This window comes from Oryctolagus cuniculus, chromosome 1 (assembly GCF_051225735.1).
Source record: "Oryctolagus cuniculus isolate XC-2025 breed Fujian yellow rabbit chromosome 1, ASM5122573v1, whole genome shotgun sequence".
In the NCBI taxonomy this organism is placed as follows: domain Eukaryota; kingdom Metazoa; phylum Chordata; class Mammalia; order Lagomorpha; family Leporidae; genus Oryctolagus; species Oryctolagus cuniculus.
Window position 1 is genome coordinate 11,609,659 of NC_142867.1, and position 18,567 is coordinate 11,628,225.

Genomic DNA, 18,567 nt, shown 5'->3' on the forward strand with positions numbered 1-18,567 from the left:
GGCCCAGGTGCCCCTCACACTTGGAGGTAGAAGTGGGGAGGGAGAGCGTTGTAATTAGACCAAATTCACTCTAGATTTTGAGATCTAGGGAAGGAAAGGCTTAGGTTGCTTCTGGAGAAAGTACAGGGAACCTGGTGCTGCAGTGAACGTCATTGATCTGTGTTTCTATAAACATAATCCTTTGACGTGGACCTGTTGACAGAAATCTAGGTACAATGTAAATTTTGATTGCATAGTTAGCTCTTAAAAGCCCCATACCTGTGTCTGCTTGAAAGTAGGAGAGAGACAGTAGCATCGCTGCAGGCATATCACAGAAGAGCGGATAGACGCTTCCCTGACTGCTTAGCAAAGGGAAGCTCCCTGCCGTGTTCCAGGACACAAATACCGTTACAGAATCCTCTTGAACAAAGATGCCAGAACCCCAGAAAAGCCACTGGCCAATTTGATGGGAACTTCATGAGGATGTTGATGCCTTGGTTTGTGAATGTTCTTTACAGACAAGGAAAGAAGGAATTCTGGAGAGACCAGGAAAGGCAATTTATAAGGTGCAGTACAGTTAACAGTATAGTTGTGTAGTGGGAAAAGCCGTCATATGCAATGCTAGCATCCCAGTTTGTGTCCTGGCTGCTCCACTTCCAATCCAGCTTCCTGCTAATGGCCTGGGAAAAGCAAGTGTTTGGGCTCCTGCCACCCATGTGGGAGACCTGGATGAAGCTCCTTGCTTCGGCCTGGCCCCGCCTTGGCGTTGTAGCCATCTGGGGAGTGAGCTAGCAGATGAAGGATCTCTGACTTTAAAATAAATGATCTTTTATTTTAAAAAAGTTTAGCTTTAAAGATACTTGGCTTCTAATTAAAGAATCCATTCTATAGTGATGCCATTTCCTGATGCTGCTCAGATAAGCAGAGATACAAGGTGACAGATCTGCGAGGCAAGGCCATGGGATATCCCCCAGCTCAGCAGTCCTAAAGGATACGGCTTTTGACACAGGAGTTCATCCTGAGACTTTGTAAGGAGGAAACAGCATACAAAGAGTCGCATGCTTACATAACTGCTCAACGTGTTCCCCTTAACAGATGTGGCTTTCTATTGAGAGATCAAGTAGATCCTAGTTCAACCACGGTTTGGAGACCACATGTGTTAGAAATGATAGGAGGTGACACAAGATGTCATTTACCCTCATGTTAGAAAAAGCATTTGTGTAATGAGACTCCAGTTGGACCTTTAGGATACTGCGGTGTTGGAGCAGCAGGCTCCCAGGCTGTTTGGAATACTTGCAGTGAATTTGTGGGGTGGAGGGAGGGGTGAGAAGGAAGAGCTGACACCATTGGAACCAGAACCCTGGTCCCATGAGTGGGTCAGCCTGCTCCTTGAACCAACCAACCTACCTATGAATCCTCACTTCTGCGCCCTGAAGACAGATCCCACTTCCTGATGTAAACCAAGAACCGGGCTTGGCCCCTCTGGCCCCTGACAGAGCAGCTACCCAGTGGATTCCCACAAGGCTCGTGTTCCATCTACCTCTGAGGAAGTTTGAGGGAAGCATTTTCCCCTGGGCCCCTCATCTCAACTTGTAAACATGTCCTCATTTCAAGAAAAGAAAGAAAACTAGGTAAGCGTTAGCTTTGGGGAAGAGAAGTTCTAGTTGGTAGTTAATTGCACTCAATAAACGTAAATCGGCATACTATTCTGAGTGTTCCGATCAGTTACCTCACTTTATCCAACATATGGATGAGGAAAACAGGCCCAGAGAAGGTCAGCGGCTCGCTTAACATCACACAACTAGTAAGCAGCAGAGGCTGTAACTCGGGCTGCCTGGGTACCCGAAGACAGAAAACGTGGCGTGGGCCAGTCATGTGTGTGTGTGTCTTGGGGGCACTCGTGTGGAACCAAGGTCACTGACTGGCAGAAGCGCCTTAGTTTCCTTTGTACCCTCTAAGCCCATGCCCTTCCTGGAGCCAAGGTCAGGCTTCCCTGCCAGATTCTCTACCCATTCCCCCAAGGCAGAATCCTACATCTGCTCCCATCGCCATCCTGGAAGAGCCACCTGTCAGTCTGAAGGGCTTTGCTGCCACGTGAGAGACAAAGGCCCAGGTCAGATGCAGACCAGTGAGTCAGCAGCACGCTCCATGCTGCTGCTGGCCTGGCTGGTGGCCTTGTCCTCGGGGCCACAGGAAGGGACAGGAGGGCAAGTGCAGCCTGGCCTCCTGGAATACCTGGCAGGCCCAGGGCAGGCCCTGGGAGGAGCTCCCTCTACTCGGGTTTAGTTCCTTTGTCCCTGGGAACCTGGCAGCCACACTGGGGCTAGGAGGATGTCCCCATCAGAATGCCTGAGTCTGCTGGAAGGTGATGACCTTCTTGGGTCATCAGTTCTTGCCAGCCTCCTGCTGCCCAGCTGTGGCTGTTGACTCGGCCATGTCTTGACCCTCCTGTCCCCTTGCCTGTGGTGTTCTCTGCCTGGACTGCCACTGTCCTTGCTGAGGGAGACAGTCTATCTCCAGGGTACGGTACGTATTAAGTAGTGTGCCATGGGTTTCAGCCAGCAGTGCAACTCACAGGACTAGGGTCCCATAAGATAACGGAGTAGAAACATTCCGGTCACTTAGTGACGTCACATCTGTTGCCATGTCATAGCACAACACATCCCTTGTGTGTGGTGACGCTGGTAGAGAAACCTAGCACACTGTCAGTCACAGAAGAGGACTCGCAGCACGCGCATGTATGGACAGCAGGTAATACGCGGTAAGTGTCCCTGGGTTGGGCATTTACTCTCATTACTGTTTGTATTTACTGTGTATTTTGTCCAGCTTGTAGAAAGTTTCCATAAAGCAGTGTGCCGTGTCAGACCAGCAGAGCCTCATCCATCTTGTGTCACCGTGTTCCCTAAGGAGGTCAGCTCTGGTGGCTGACCTGTCCCCCTAGGCGTGTGAGTGCACTTTGATGTTTGCACAATGGCACAGTTGCCCAATGTTTCTCAGAAGGTGTCCATCCCCGTGGTTAGGTAACACGTAACTATGTATAACAGAGGCCACAATGCTGAAAGACCAGCACAGAGTCTAAGGAACGAAGTTCTTAAAGAGTTCCATTCTAGTTATCACAAACAGCTTCTCACACCTGCCTTCTGTAGGTTTGCAACAGCGGTTTATTGAGCCTGGTCGGTGAGCCTGTGGCCTTCCCGGAGCTTGTGGGCCCAGGCCTGGCTCAGGCCCACAAAGACACCAATCCCCAGGACAAAAGCAACGGCCAGCAGCAGAAGGACCACCCAGAGCAGAGGCTTCGGGTTGGAGTTCCTGCCGGAGCCTGCAGAGAAAGGATTTGAAGGGTGGCAGGGCTGGGTGCTGCCCCTCCAACCTCGCCTGCACACCAGACCTTGGTCCTCGCACCGGGCAGCACCGCAGCTGTCTCACTGCAGATAAGGTGACCTGGGGCTATCTCTAGTTCCCAGTTGCGCCACCTCCTGCCCTCACGAAAGCTACAGCTTTCCCACTTTGTCAGTAATCTTGGAGGGGCTGAGGACTTAAAGGGCCAGCCCACCAGCCCTTGTACCTGTGGACTCCAGTGTGGGCTCCTGCCTGTGAGAATCCTGGAAGCCCACTGGCCCTGGAGAACTCACGATGTCCAGGGGCCTGGGGGTGCCGTCATGGTAACCTGAGGATCGTCGGCGTTCTGTCCAGGGGAGAACAGGAGCTTGGACTCCCCTTCCAGCCCCTGGGGTTCAGAGCCCAGGCACAGGCCCGAGGACGTGTGTGCTCCCACCCGACTCACTGGCAGTCCTGGAGCTACACGTAGATGAGCAAGTCTCTGGCCCTGAAGGGTGGCAGGCTGAGGCACTGCAGAAGAAGTAAACCTGGTGGGAGAAGGATGCCACGGTGTGGGGTTGGCTCTGCCACCAGGCAGGAGGTGGAGGCAGACACAGGACCCAGGAGCAGGGCCAGTCAAGGCTGCAGCTGCTGCCCATGCTGGCAAGGTACAGAGCTGCACCTGCTGCTTCCCAACATGGAATCCGTGTCCTCCTCCTCCCAAGGGTCCCGGTCTGCACTGGAGGACGTTGCAGGCAGAGTGGCATTTGGTGGAGCCCCAGCACTCAGCCTGCTCCTCCCACGCTGCCTGCAACCTCAGTGCCCCAGGATCGCTCCCTTCTACCTGCCCTGTCCACCCGACGGAATTCCAGAGAGGCAGGGCTTGGCCAGAGTGCAAATATTTGTGGCTTCCACCCTCTGACCCTCAGAGACCAGCGGCAGGGGCAGAGGGAAGGCAGGGTACAGCTGCTTCCAGAAACCCAAGGGCAAGGGAAGTAGCTCCAAAGGGTAGAAGTAGGAGGAATGGACCTGATCCAGCACCCAGGGCCCCACCCACGGGCACCCTTCTTCCTACAGGGCAGCGTCTCCTGGCTCAGGAGGCAGCAAAGGCCAAGCTGAGAATGAAGCCTTCCCTGGTGGTGCTTACCAGTGAACTCCATCTCCATCTGACAGGATGATGGGCAGTGATTTAAAGACATGTCTGCGTGAGATACGACCCCTCGCGCGATAGAACAAACTATGCCACAGTGTCATTTGTGGGGTCACTTGTATGTCACATGGAACACCTACATATACCCTCAGCTTATCTACTTGGACCTTCTGGAGAAATTCTAAGTTCTAAGAACTTCAAAGCAGAAGTACATTAGGTGTTTCTAGAATCAGAAGCATGAGCACTCTAGAACACTGACCAGCATGCGGATTTTGGATCGATTGCAGCCACACTTAGCAGCGCTCTTTCCTCCTGACCTGAAGCCAGGACCCATCTCATCGCTAGATAGTCAGTCCCCTTCCCTTAACCCCACTAAGCCTGGGCCAGGCACAAGGACTGTGGGTGCTTCGTACCAGTCCCCTGAGGGCTCGCTGAGCGCCCGAGTCCAGGAAGGTGAAGGTGGCAACCGTGAAACGCTGGTAATGAGACCGGAAGGGCAGCTCTGCCCGGTCCAAGGCTAGCACTCGGGTTCTGTAGCTGTCGCCCTTGAAAGGACACCTGGGAAGGACAGCAGTCAGGGTGGCCGCCTCTGTGAGGCGAGGCAGGTGGGTGGGGAGGGGATCCTCAGGGCAGCCTGGCCACTCGGGCCACTCACCCATCTGACAGGAGGGGCCACTGGGGCTGCTGGACGGGGTTGGCACTGGGAGTGGCCCAGCACTGGTGCAGCTCCAGCACCAGACTGGGGTCTGTCCTCTGCAGCAGCCGGACCTCCACGTGTACCGGTTCTCGGAGCAGCCTCACGAGGGGGTAGTCCTCCTCCTCATAGAAGGAGCTAAAAGTCTCATCTGTGGGGACAGGGACCCGTGAACCGAGGGCAAGTTGTGCATCCGGAAAGTAGGGGCCAGAGGAAAAAAGCAGGGACACTGTACCCCTGGCAATCCGTAGCTCCAGGCGCAGGGGGCCAGCCTGAGTTACAGGGGCAGGCAGTGGAGGTGAGAAGATGGACGCCTGGATGGGCAGGAAGTCGCTGGCATTGAAGATACAGCGGACGAGAAGCCTCAAGTCCCAGCGTGAGAGGATGAGAGAAGGACACAGTCAGTTTCTGGTGATATAGACTAGGTACCAACTGCATAGATCCAAACACGGGCACTGTACTGTCTCGCGGGGCAGCAGATGCTCCCGAGCCATCACATCTTAGTAAGGCGGCCCAGGAAGCTCGCCCTGCCCCATCCTCTGCCCACCTGGCCTTCCCAGGACATCTCAAGCTCATTATGTCATGCCTTGGCTCCAGGTTTGTGCAGGATTAAGATGAGAAGGAGCCCCAGGAGACTGGCACTTGGCCTGGCCAGGCTGCCCAGATGCCTGCCTTGTTCTGGCATTCGAGTCCCTCGCAGCCTGTCAGTGGAGCCTGGTGGGTAGGCCTAGGAGCTCTGTTGTATGAAGCTTAGCTAAGTTGTTCAACCTAAGCCTTGGTGTCTTCGTTTGCAAGATGGTGATGAACATTGCCCTCCAAAGCCTCTAAGTCCAAGGGCCTGAAGCTTGGCGTAGACTTGTTACCCTGCCTCCCAGCCCAGAGCCGCTTAGTGATTAAGACAAAGACACTTGAATCCTGACACCAGTCCTCTGCCCTCCCAGGCTCGTGCATGCAACTTGGGAACAAGGAGACGCCTGGGCATCCACATGGCCCCAAGTGCAGTTTCCACATCCCGTGGCTCACGCCTTAGCTCTGATGCGGGAAAACAAGCAGAAGCTGGCACCTCGCCCCGGGTCACAGTAGCAAGGAGGTGTGGGGGGTGGGGGCTCTGAGCCAGGTGTGACAAGGACCGATTCTCTTGGAGTCAGCCCCAGTGGCCTCTGGGCAGCTGAGACGGTTGTGCCACAAGGCCAGCAGGTCTGGAGGCCCCTTTCAATGAGGGGCTCTTCCCCCAGCTCCTCCCTCCACCACATCCTCAACTTCAGCCCGAGCCACCTTCTGCCTCCTCTTTGGCTTCCCGAGACCAGGAGGTGGCAACAGCCTCAGCTGCTGAGCTTAGATCTCAGAGGGGTAGAGCAGGGCCTGAGGGACTCCAGTCCTCTGGGACTTGATGTTAGCTAAGCTACCCGGGGCAGACCCAGCCCTGGAAGGGGGCCCTTCCCCTGCCCACTAGGGTGGCTGGGAAGAGCCAAGGTTGCAGGGCCAGGTAAGTAGCAGAGCCTGGATTTGAACAAAGCCTGTCCTAGGCTCTCCTGTGGTCCCTCACACCCAAGCCCACCGCCGGGCCCGTTAGAGGGTCTGCCTCACCGGAAGGAGCTGTCCCGTGTGATGGAACCCTGCGGCCCCTCCCGGACATCGATGTCAGACACCAGCTGGTTCTCGTAGAAGAGCTGGCTCCCCAGCACCTGGGAGGAGACAGCCGGCTGAGGCCCTCCCAGGGGCAGGACCCAGCACCGCCCACAACCCTCAGGCCCCGCTGCTACCTGAACTGTGGTGCCGCAGTGGGTGAGGGGGACGTGGAAGATGACAAAAGCACTGGTCTTCTGGGCCGGGGAGCAGCGCGTGGGGGCATAGGCCAGGTGGACGTTGGCCAGCGTGATTCTGTGTGCCAAGGCCATTTCTTGGGCAACAACCAAGATGAAGTAGCCGTTTCGGAAGCACTGGACAGTAGCTGGGGCAAAGGCAGGCCAGGGCCTTGGGTTAGCAAGTCTGCAGCTGGGTGGCATGGCTACTTTGGCCTCAGCCTGCGTGTCAGGGGCCTGGATTCTCTTGCCCTCCATTCAGGCCAGGCTTGAGAAACCCTCTGTGGACCAACTTTCTCATCCATGGGACGCAAGGGCTAGATTACAGCTTGAAAATGTGGTCACAGGGCACTTTGTCAGCCACCCTCCTGTTTCAGACAGAAAGATAAACAGGTCCACTTATGGTGCCCCTGGTCAGCTATTAGAAGGCAAGCTAGGGTGTGCGGTCACCCAGCTAAAGGGCCCTTCTGCAACCCACTCTGGGGGTCATTGCGTGCAAGGCTGAGCTTCAGCCGGGGGACCAGGGTGGGACTCAGTGTTGGAGGCGGTACCTGTGTTGCCATAGTAGCAGGGCACCTCCCTGGCACTGTCATAGCAACAGCCGGCCTGCTCACAGGCCTCCTTGGAGCTGCTTTGCGCTATGCAGGGGATGTGCCCAGAGGCCACCTGGCACCGCTCCTGGGGCAGATGGCTACCTAGGGTTGGAGACAAGCTGGTGAGAGAAGTGGCCCCTTAGGACCAGCACAAGGCTGTGAGGTCACCCCACGCTCTAGAAGGCACCAGCCAGAGGACACAGACACACACGCACGCCCTGCGTACCTACGGCATCCGGCTTGTCCACTTCCCAGCGTTCCACCTGAGCCAGCACGGCGGGGGTGGGGCCAGGTCCCAGGGAGGGCCCAGCAGGGGTTGGGAGCATGAGGCTGTGCTCCAGGTACAGAGGGCTGGGGAAGGTGTGGGCTGAGGAGAGGTGGAAGGGGAGAGCATGGTGGGTAGTAGGCGAGGGCGTGGTGGGGGGCACCTGGTGGGAACCCACGGCCCAGGTGTGGCCAGGTTTGGGACAGATCAGAACCACCTCCTGTGCGACCTCCACGTGACCATCAGGCAGCATTGCTTCTATGAACACCGTCAGGTGGGAACGCCCCTCCTGCAGATGAGAGGGCCGTGAGCGGCGAGGCGAGGCCACCTGGCATCCCAGGCAGAGCTGAGCGGGATTTGTGGTGGGCCCGGGGAAGGGCCTGTGCCCAGGACTAGATGTCCGTTACTGCCCTACCCTGGCCCCGAACTCCCCTGGTGACCTGGGCTCCAGTCCCTCCCCAGCCCAGGGGGGGCTTGCTCCCTGCCCCACATCACCTTCTCCAGCACGTGGCAGCCTTTGTAATCAGCAGAGAAGACGGCGGGCGCCTGGGGCTCGGCGCTGACCCAGTGGAAGCAGATGGAACAGTTGTTCACCTCAAACCGGTTCCCGAATTCATCTGGGGTAGAGGAAGTGGGGGCAGGCTGCCGAAGGGGGAAGTGAGGGCTGCTGGGCTCTGCTGGAAAGACCCCCACCCGGGAGGCGTGGCAACAGCACAGCTCTGCACCCTGGCTTGCTGTGGCATCTGGGCAGCCAGGCTGCAGCAGGCAGGCTGGGAGAGGCAGAGGAGAAAGGGAACATGGGAGGCAGGTGTTGGGCAGAGGCCGCATCATTTCCTGTAAGCCTGGTTTTTCACGATCTGTGGGCAGGGGGAGGTGGAGATCCTGGGGCACACACAGCGAGGCGCAGAACCAGGATTTGAGGCGCCCAGGGTTTTGTAGAAAGAGCCGAGCCTGTTCTTTGAGTTAACTGGCTGCAGCAGTCCCCTGGGCACACCTGCTGGGTGTTCTCCCCGTCCTCCTGCCCTTGTTACCCCAGAGCAGCCAGGACACCCTCTAGGTGGGCACGCCCCCTGCACTCCCGTTCAGAGCAGGCGTCATCTCTCCTACGGTGCAGATGAGGGAACGACAGAGGTCAATCAGCTCAGACGCCCAAGATGGCACAGCCTAGAAGCTGCAGATTCAAATCCCGATTCCAAATCCCCACTCTCGATTCTCGACACCAGGCCACATCCACTCGGAGAGTGGGCTGCAGGTGGCAGCCTCGGCACCCACTTGGTGTGGTTAGATGTGCAGAGCCCGCCCTGCCCCAGCCCTCTGCTGAATCAGGACCTCAGGAAGGTGGCCAGGTGTGGCCTGTGTACGCTGATGGGGCAGAATTCTCCTGGGCAAACCCGGGAGTCGGAGGAGGCAACGCTCTCTCCCCATCCCCGTTACAAGGTGAGGGGCTGGGATCTGGCATCCCCAGGCAGGAGGGAGCCCCTGCTTTTCTCACTCCTGCTCCCAAGGGGGATGGCTCTGGGTTCCACAACACAACACTCACCCACCACCTTGAAACGGATAGTCCGGCCCGGCCTGGGGAGCACCACCAGTTGCATGCCCCGCATCCCACAGTCATAGCTGTACTGGAGGCCTGGGAGGCCGGGCTCAGGGTGTGGCTGCTGACCCAGCCCCAGGGAGGCCGCCACCAGCAGTAGTAGGGCCACCAGGCGACCCCCAGTCATGGTGGAATCTCCTGCTGGGTACTAGCACACAGACAACACAACAGCCCTGCCTCAGCCTTATATGAGAGAGGCAGCAAGTGGATGCCACTAAAGGCAAAGGGGCGCCACCTGGGGGCACACCCACCTGGCCACTAGGGGCTGTGGTGAAACTCCTACCCTAAAGTCAGGGGAAGGCACCTTCCCAGCCCGGCTCTGTGGGGCTGCTCTGCAAGCTGCCCTCGGCCCCTGCCCTGGCCTTCTCCCTTGCAGCTGGGGGGCTGCTGCCGCTCAGCAGGAATAGCTGTGGCTCTAACTGGGGAGGAGGGGGGCTCCAGGAACGGTGAGGCTACAGGTGAGCAATGGGACAGGAGCTGTGCCTGCATGTGGTTCTGGAGGGTTCGGGGCCTGCTGCTCCGCTGCCTCCCTGCCCAGGCGGCCTCTCCAGGCCTCCTGCCTGCCGTGGGTCTCGGGACCATGGGGAGCTGCAGGCTGGCAGACTGCTTCCCCAGGAAAGCCAGAGCAGGGGGACAGGGTCCCTGCCCTCATGGGGGATGGGCTGACAGGTGAGGAAATGACCTCGTGGCACCGCACAGAGCCACTGCTAATCAGTGGCTCACAGATGGAGCATCCCTAGGCCAGAGATCCAAGATGCCCAAAACCCAAAGTGGAAAACGTCCCCCAAGTGGAAAATTCTACGCCGGACCTCAGGCGACACTCTCAAAGTGCAGGTGCACTGAAAATAGTGTATAAGCTACCTTTAGGCACCGTGTATGAGATGTATGCGAAGCTTGGAGGAATTTTGGGTTTCGGCCTGGGTCCCAGCCCTGAGCTGTCTCGTGGATACACAAGCATTCCAGAATCCCAGGCATTCAGATAAGGGATGTTCAACGTGCCCCAGCTACATGAACGGGGGATCCCGGGTGGGAGGGCGGAACAGAGAGCAGATTAGGTGAAAGCTAAGGAAATGGACGTTAGTGAATCCTAGTGTGTCTGCACTGGCTCATGAGTTGTAATAAATACCTAGTGCTAATGTGAGCTGCTAGTTAGGGAATGAGTGTGGACTCCCTGGGAGCTCTGTACCAGCTTCTTGGGTTTTCTCCATAAGCAAGGCTGTCCCACTGCGTGCCGTGAGCCCATCACCCACGCACTCTCCATGCCCGCTTCACGGCCCAGGCCCTGGCAGTCTACAGATGGCCCACGTTAGCAGCACAGGTTAATATTATCTGCAGCAGCCCAGAGGGCATGGGGCTGATTCAGCCCCGGAGGAGACCCTAAGCTGTGACCCAGCACCTGTCATTTTTCTGAAGCTCTGATGTCCCCTTTGTAAATCGCAGGCTTACAGGAAATGATGTGGCCTCTGCCCAACGCCTGCCTCCCGTGTTCCCTTTCTCCTCTGCCTCTCCCAGCCTGCCTGCTGCGGCCTGGCTGCCCAGATGCTGGCCTCATTGGGTGGACAGGACTGGAAGAGGCCGAGGGAGGGCGGGCTGACTCGTGTTGGGTAATGGTTCGGTGTTCGACCATGATGAATTTTGCTGGGGCTGGAGCTCAGCTGAAGGGGCTTATGGGTGGCCCTGGGAGCAGTGGCCAGGCTGCAGGTGGGGTCGTGGGGTGGGCACAGGGAACTGGCGGGGAGGAGGTGGGGAAAGGTTTTCAGAGGCCCAGAGCAAGGGACTGGATTTGAGCCGGGAGTGTGGGGAGGGAAGTCGCTGGGAGGGGATGAGACTGGAGGGGGAAGTGGCTGGTGAGGAACTTTGCATTTTGAAATAACTTCAGGCTCACAGAAAAGGATGTGCATGTAGCCATCTCCCAGATTCCTCAGATGCTAATGGTTAGTTTTTCACATTTGCTGCAGCTCGCTGGCTTTCTCTGTACACATTTGAGAGTTGGTTGCAGACATAACAGAGTCCTCTCTACCCCCAAGTACTTCTTCATGTGTGTATTTCCTTAAAAAGAAGTAACCATATTAGGAAATCAGCATTGTTGTAAACACCAGTATCTAATCTACAATCTCACTAAACAGTCACCAATTGTTCTGATAGTGAGAGTTATGGCTAAGAGTGCTTTGTTGTTGTTGTTCTAGGTCTGGGGTCCCCCGCCAGGCTCAGGCTCGGGATCCGGCAGTCCCTTCTGCCCCCTCCCCCTGGGCTGCCCCCCCCCCATGTCCCTTTGTGTTCTGTGCCCCTGACAGTTTTGCAGACAGACTGGGTACTTTGCAGAGCGGCCCGCAGGTTGGATTTGTCCGGTGCTGCCTTCTGATTGGATTCAGGTGATACTTTTTCTTTTACTTTGAGAGAGAGAGAAGGAGAGAGGGAGAGAAGAGAGAGAGAAGGAGAGGAGAAGGAGAGGAAAAGGAGAGGAGAAGAGAAACTCCCACCTACTGTTTCATTCCCTAAATGCCCACAACAGCCCTGGCTGGGCTGGGGACTGAAGCTAAGGGCCCAGAACCAATCCAAGTTTCCCAGGTGGATGGCAGGCGCCCAGTGAACCGAGCCATCACCGCTGCGTCCCAGGAAGCAGCAGAGCCGGGTGTTGGGCTCAGGTATTCTGATGTGGGACGCGGGTGCCCTCAGTGGCATTTGATTAAAAAAAAAAAAGTTATTTACTTGAAAGAGTTAGAGAGGAGAGACACACGCAGAGAGATCTTTCATCAGCTGGTTCACTCCAAAATGGCCACAACAGCAGGGGGTAGGCCAGGCCCAAGCCAGGAGCCTGGAGCTTCTTCTGGGTCTCCCACATGGGTACAGGGGCCCTGGGACCTGGGCCATCTTCTGCTGCTTTCCCAGGTGCATTAGCAGGGAGCTGGATCAGAAGTGGAGAAGCCGGGACTTGAATAGGCACTCATATGGGATGCAGGCACCGTGGCACTGCGGGTAAGCCAAACACCCTCTCCCCCCGCTCCCCGCCCAGGTTGTAGGTTTTGGCAGTGTATCAGCACGGGCCTCCTTAACCGAGTCCACAGACTGGGTGACTTGAACCACAGAGGCCTGTTTTCTCAGGGTTCTGGAGGCTGGATGGCCAAGCCTGGTTTCCTCTGAGTCCTCCCCCGATGGCTGTAGGTGGCGCCTTCTCCCTGAATCTACACAGGATCTTCCCCATCTCTCTGAGCACACAGGCAGGCCCCTGGCCTCTCTCCCTGTGGCCATAGTTCCTCTTCAGTCAGGAGTAGGGTCCAGCCCAGCAGTCTCACTGTCACTCAAACACCTCTAAAAGGCCCCGTCTCTGAATACAAAGGGTCTCCAAAAAGTTCGTGGAGAACCTGTTATGGAAAAGCTGTGCATGGATTGAAAACATTTTCTGCACTGAGATAGACTCACTTTTTTTTTTAAGATTTATTTATTTATTTATTTGAAAGGCAGAGTTACAGAGAGCAGACGCAGAGAGAGAGAGAGAGAGAGAGAGAGAGAGAGAGAGAGAGAGAGAGATAAAAGTCTTCCATCCACTTCCCCATTTGGCTGCAATGGCCAGAGCTGCGCCGAACCAAAGCCAGGAGCCAGGAGCTTTTTCCGGGTCTCCCACGCGGGTGCAGGGGCCCGAGCACTTGGGCCATCTTCCACTGCTTTCCCAGGCCATAGCAGAGCTGGTCGGAAGTGGAGCAGCTGGGACTTGAACCAGTGCCCATATGGGATGCTGGCACTGTAGGCGGTGGCTTTACCCTCTACGCCACAGCAACGGCCCCGATAGACTCACCTTTTAACTCCACCTCCCTGCTGATTTTGGAAGTCCCCTTGTACGGTCACACTCTGGAGGCCTGGAGTTGGGGATTCAACAGATGACTCTGGTGGGGGTGACGGGGACAACTCAGCCCATGATGCCCGTCCTTGGTGCGTCCTCTTGGGCGGCACCTCCCGCTGCCTGGTCCTGTTCCAGTTGTCGTGACCTCAGCAGCTTAGCGTGGTCTCGGGCAGGTTTCTCTGTGTCTCTCGCGGTGACTGTGAGCATCTTAGGCGGAGACACTGGGAGACTCTCTCCTCAGACAGGTGCCCCAGGGTTGTGTCCATCTTTCCTTCCGCAGCGTCCCTGGCTGCTCTGGGCTTCACCGTGAGGAGCGGGAGCGGGGCCTTGGGGAGTCACACGTCTGCTTCTCTCCTCTACCTGGAAAGCAGGGAGGACGGTGGCTACGGTGGGGACGGAACTGGTGCACACAGAGAGCTGTTTCCTGACTGATGTGGACCTCACTCATGGACCTCCACATTGCTTTTTAAATAACTTAGTCTGCCACGACTGCCCTTTTAATTACGGGGTGGAGGGAGGAGAGAGAGAGAGAGAGAGATACAGACACAGTGAGAACGCCCATTCACTAGTTCACTGCCCAGTGCCCACAAGGGCTGGGACTGGGCCAGGGCTGAAGTCATGAGCAGAGAACTCAGTCTGAGTGCCCCATGTGGGTGGCAGGAGCCCAGTTACTGAGCCATCACCTGCTGCTCCCAGGGTGCGCTTTGGTAGGAAGCTGGAATTGGGAGCTGCAGCTAGGAACCAGGCCCAGGGACCCTGGTGTGGGTGTGGGCCTTAACTGATGCCTTAACCACTTGTCCAAATGCTCACCCCGACTGCCCATTATTACAGGCTCATGGGTGCCAGAGCTCATCTGTCTGGGAGAGAGCCAAGCTCCTCTGCTCGCCTGCTAGAGACCTCAGAGACGTTGCTTACCTGCTCCGTGACTCGTTTTTCTTGTCTGAAATGGGGCTATACAGTACCTAAATCATAGAATGGCTCTGAGCGGGCTGGTACTGTAGCATAGGAGGCTAAGTCTCCGCCTGTGGCACCGGCATCCCATATGAATGCTGGTTCAAGTCCCAGCTGCTCCACTTCCAATCCAGCTCCCTGCTAATGGCCTGGGAAAGCAGTGGAAGATGGCCCAGGCGCTTGGGCCCCTGCACCTGTGTGGGAGACCTGGAAAAAGCTCCTGGCTTCAGATTGGCTCAGCTGCAGCTCTTGTGGTCAATTAGGGAGTGAACCAGCAGATGGAAGACCTTTATAACTCTGCCTCTTAAATAAATAAATAAAATAAAATCTTAAAAAAAAAAAAAGAATTGCTCTGAAGAGTGAGAATTTATGTGACGCCCACAGCATAGGATCTGCACGTGGGGGCCATTTGGACAGGAACGCTATTAAGCCACCCTTGGTTTAGTGATGAGGAGAGAGGAGGGTTGGACTGAGGGGACTGTGACAAATGCCTACTGGTGAGAGGAGGCAATGAGGGAACAGCAGAAATAAAGCTGGAGGCACAGGGTGCCAGGGCTCCAAGGAGCTTATTAGCTGGGAGGAGTCAACGCCCCCCCCCCCCCCCCAAGGTAACTCTGCCTGAGCCTCTGCAAGACACCATGTGGGGGACTGCGGGCAGCTCCAGGACCTCCCCTTTGTGGGCTGGAGGATTCCAGGGCAGCCCTCATCACTTCCGGCTGCGGGTCCCACTTCCTCTTTGGCTGACTTGTTCAAAGTCGCCAGAAAGGAGCAGGAACAAGCTGCTTCCCGAGGCGTGGCCAGAGCGAGAATGCCCTTGTGGGCTGGCCCATGCCTGGGGGACCCTCGACTCTGCGGCCAGGGATGCTGATGGTCTCAGGAAGGGGCCCTGCAGGAGGAGCAGGGGAAAGGCATCCCAGGGAGTAACTACGGCACAGAGGCGGGAACAGAGGGCACAGGGCAGCTGTGGGCATGAGGAAGAGGGCACTGGGACTGGTGAGCAGAGCTGACCGGAGGCCTAGACTGCTGTGGTCAGGAACTTGACAGCTCTCGCAGGCAGCAAAGACGCAGCCGAGTTGTTGAAGAGTGAGATGAGTTGTGTGTGTGTCGGGAGGCAACAGGCTCCGACTTGGCTCTTCCACAGCAGGAGGTGGTGCTGAGGGGAGCAGGACCTGCCCTGTGCCCCTTCTGCTCTGACATTGAGTTCCCAACGTGGAGAAGGATGCACTTTAGGGACTGGGACCTGCGCCCTGGGGATGGTTGCATCCTTCTCTGAGTCCAGAGGGACCCAGGGCAGGGGACACAGCAGGGCAGGGCTGAGCTGGGCGCTTGGAGCCTCATGGAGGAGCTACGAATGCCCCAGGCCCAAGGACCCCTGACTCTTCCCTCCGAGTGCTCCCTTTTCAGTGTGGTCCAGGGACCAAGAGCATCAGCCTCCCCCAGGGCTCTGCATAGGAATGCAAGTTCCCGGCTCTACCCCAGACCTGTTGAATCACTCTGGGGGTGGAGCTTTTTTTTTTTTTGGGTGGGGGGTGGGGTCCATACATTGTTTATATTAATTTTTAAGATTTATTTATTTATTTGAAAGGCAGAGTTACAGAGAGAGGCATCTTTCATCTGCTGGTTCACTCCTCAAATGCCTGGCACTGGGCCAGGCTGAAGCCAGGAGCCGGGTCCTCCATCCGGGTCTCCTGTGGGGTGGCAGGAAGTCAAGGTGTGACTCCCCCCCAGCTTTCCACATGTGCTGCGACTGAACTGGCAACCCCACAATGCCCACCCCGAGCAGCCAGGCCTCCACGGCCTTCCAGGTGGTTCAGCTGCACACCCAAGGTGACCAATGCCGCCCTACACCCTTCCAGGCCTCTGCCCTCCTCTGGCCCCTGAGCTCCATGAAGGTGCACCTGACAGTCTTGGGGCCCCCTGCCTACCCCAACCCGTGCACTGGCACAAGTCTGACGCCTCGGAGGGCTTCACCAGGGGAGCCTCCTGTCCGTTGCTCCCAGCCAGGGAGTGCCCACCCAGTCTACCTAGGGGACGAGGCTCTTCCTCTTTAAGGGGCCAGCACTGACTCTGTTTCCTGATGCCCCCTGGAAGGAGGCACAGCAGGAGCCTCCCTAGTTGACTGCCCACCCCTGGCGTTCTGTGCCACCACAGCTCTCAGAGAACATACGAGGAGACCCATTCCCATAGAGAGAGGGCAGGCAAGGCCCACAGAGGGTGGAGGGGGTGGGGGGTGGGCACTACAGGGTCCCAGGGGACAGAGCTTTCCTCGGAAAATGTCTCAGGGCCCTGCTTCTGTGGAACACTTGCTGGTTTGTTTGTTATGTTACTTTTTACTGCTTCTTTGTTTACAAATCAGCTGTCCCCCGAAGGGCTGGGAAGCAAGCTATGATGGTGATTTCAAGACTGGACACTAAGGCTGAGAAGGGCCACAGGAGTGAGGGTGTTAGCTGGGAAAGAAGACCCTCAGCAGGGCAGCGGGGAGAGGTCGGGCAGGCTTCTGACTGCACAAACACCTGTAGAGGGGCCGACGGCTATGCCCTGTGCTGTCTAAAGCCCTGGTGCTGGGATGTGTCCGTGGTTGGGGGAGGGTTCTGGCTCAGTCCCATTCACCATCTGCACGACAGCCCTGCTCTGGGTGGTGCAGCAGGAGCACCGCTTAAAATCCACATTTTGGGTCCAGCATTGTGGCACAGTGAAAAAGTGAGCGAAGCCGCCCACTGTGACGCCCGCATCCCATATCAGAGGGCCGGCTGAGTCCCGGCTGCTTCACTCTCCGATCTAGCTCCCTGTTAATGTGTCTGGAAGGCAGCCGAAGATGGCCCATGTACCGGGACCCCTGCCGCCCACGTGGGAGACCTGGATGGAGTTTTGAGCTCCTGGCTTTGGCCTGGCTCAGCCCTGGCTATTGTGACCTTTGAGGGGTCAGATAAGATTTCTTTCTCTCTCTTTCCCTCCTTCCTTCCCACCCTGCCTTCCTCCTTCCTCTCTATCACTCTGCCTTTCAAATAAATAAATAAATCTTAAAGTGCTGGAACATAAACATTTACTGCTGGGAAGATACTGGCCCAAGGTCACACCACTAGGAAGAGGCAGTACTGGATCCAACACCACAGTGAGGCCCTAGAGCCATGGCCTTAACCACTGCACCACACTACCAGGCGGGCTGCCTGGCCTTGGCTGTGGCTTGGCTGGGGCAGGGGTGCAGGTCCTTTCTGCACAGTGGAGGGAGTGCGTCCACCCTGTTTCCAGGGCCCTGGTCTTTGAAGCCCAAGCCCAGGGCAGACATTTCTCCTGCTGCTGGTGACCTGGGCGATGGAGGCTTCTTGTGCTCTGCCCGTGGCAGGAGATAGCAGGCCTGTTACCGGCTCCTAACGTTGTATTTGTATTTGTGTTCCGCTCACAGCAGCCATCTTTCAGCAAGACCTGATTAAGCGCTGGGCTCTGCTTGAAGCCTCTGTCTAAGTGTTAGGTAGGAAGTCAGTTATGAGCTTATGTGTGTGTGACATAAAATCCTAAAGAGAAGACATCTATGTCCAGCATATGCATCTGCTGACAATGTTTCAGGGTCAGCCGGCCTTCGCATCCTGCCCTGCCCCCTTCTACCTGATAACCTGCCAGGTGGGGGTCCCCGCCCCTTCTGCCTGACAAATCTTCCACAACCCCCCAGATGCAGCCCAGTATCTGCATTTCAAACACCCTGCTCTGATCCCTATTCTCTAGGGGGTCCTGCTCACCCTTCCTCTGAACCCAGGATGGCGCCAGCTAGGCTTCCTCCTGTCTGATACCTTCAAGGGAAAACTCAGATAGGAGCTTCTTAATATTTACAGCCATAAAATCCTTTGTTTCAGGAGGAGATGTGTGAAGACAAAGACCCATCTCCTTAAAAACCCCCAGCCTCAACCGGACTGCGTGCTCAGCCCTCTGCCTCTCTGCTGAGCCGCCCGCCTGGTCTGGCCAGGTGTAATCTCTCCACTCAACCATGTAACCTCTACCCCCCACCCCCCAATCTCTCAGGCTCTGTCTGGAGAGGTGCCCATCCATCCTTACGGATGTCCCTTCCCTAATAAACCTTGCTATTTTATCTCCCACTACTCTCTGTCTCACGCCTGAATTCTTTCTTGCACGAAGACAAGAACCCTGCGATTTCTCTGGTAACATAAGTGGGAGAATTCCAGCGGCTCCCAAGAGATGCTGGGCTGGAGGAGTGGCCCCCACCCCAGCACACTTGGCACTTGGTCATCGAAGGGTGGTCAAGAGTCAGGGTAGGGGCCGGCGCTGTGGCGCAGCGGGTTAACGCCCTAGCCTGAAGTGCTGGCATTCCATATGGATGCCGGTTCTAGACCCGGCTGCTCCTCTTCCGATCCAGCTCTCTGCTATGGCCTG

At 56.7% G+C, this 18,567-nt stretch overlaps 1 protein-coding gene and 2 long non-coding RNA genes across 8 annotated transcripts; 1 reads left to right on the plus strand and 2 right to left on the minus strand.

Moving 5' to 3' along the window:
• Positions 1-3,140: 3,140 nt before the first annotated feature.
• Positions 3,141-9,522, minus strand: ZP1 (zona pellucida glycoprotein 1). The gene is given in 12 exon segments (NM_001270480.1): positions 3,141-3,298; positions 3,545-3,664; positions 3,764-3,845; positions 4,861-5,005; positions 5,103-5,292; positions 5,377-5,504; positions 6,729-6,826; positions 6,905-7,092; positions 7,495-7,638; positions 7,763-8,090; positions 8,297-8,418; positions 9,342-9,522. Coding segments are annotated over 12 exon segments (1,884 nt in total).
• An 83-nt stretch (positions 9,523-9,605) lies between these two features.
• Positions 9,606-18,273, plus strand: LOC149128291 (uncharacterized). Of its 6 annotated transcripts, none has more exons than XR_016216713.1 (4): positions 9,606-9,853; positions 11,690-11,767; positions 12,285-12,371; positions 18,033-18,273. It is a non-coding gene; the product is annotated as an uncharacterized LOC149128291 (long non-coding RNA). The 6 variants fall into 6 exon arrangements; XR_016216712.1 differs by lacking the exon at positions 11,690-11,767 and adding an exon at positions 17,588-17,653 and having other exon boundaries at positions 9,609-9,853; XR_016216716.1 differs by lacking the exons at positions 9,606-9,853; positions 11,690-11,767 and adding exons at positions 11,788-12,040; positions 17,588-17,653.
• On the minus strand, positions 13,124-14,259 carry LOC149128292 (uncharacterized). The gene is made up of 2 exons (XR_016212284.1): positions 14,149-14,259; positions 13,124-13,593 (listed from the first exon to the last, which is right to left on the minus strand). It is a non-coding gene; the product is annotated as an uncharacterized LOC149128292 (long non-coding RNA).
• Positions 18,274-18,567: the final 294 nt, after the last annotated feature.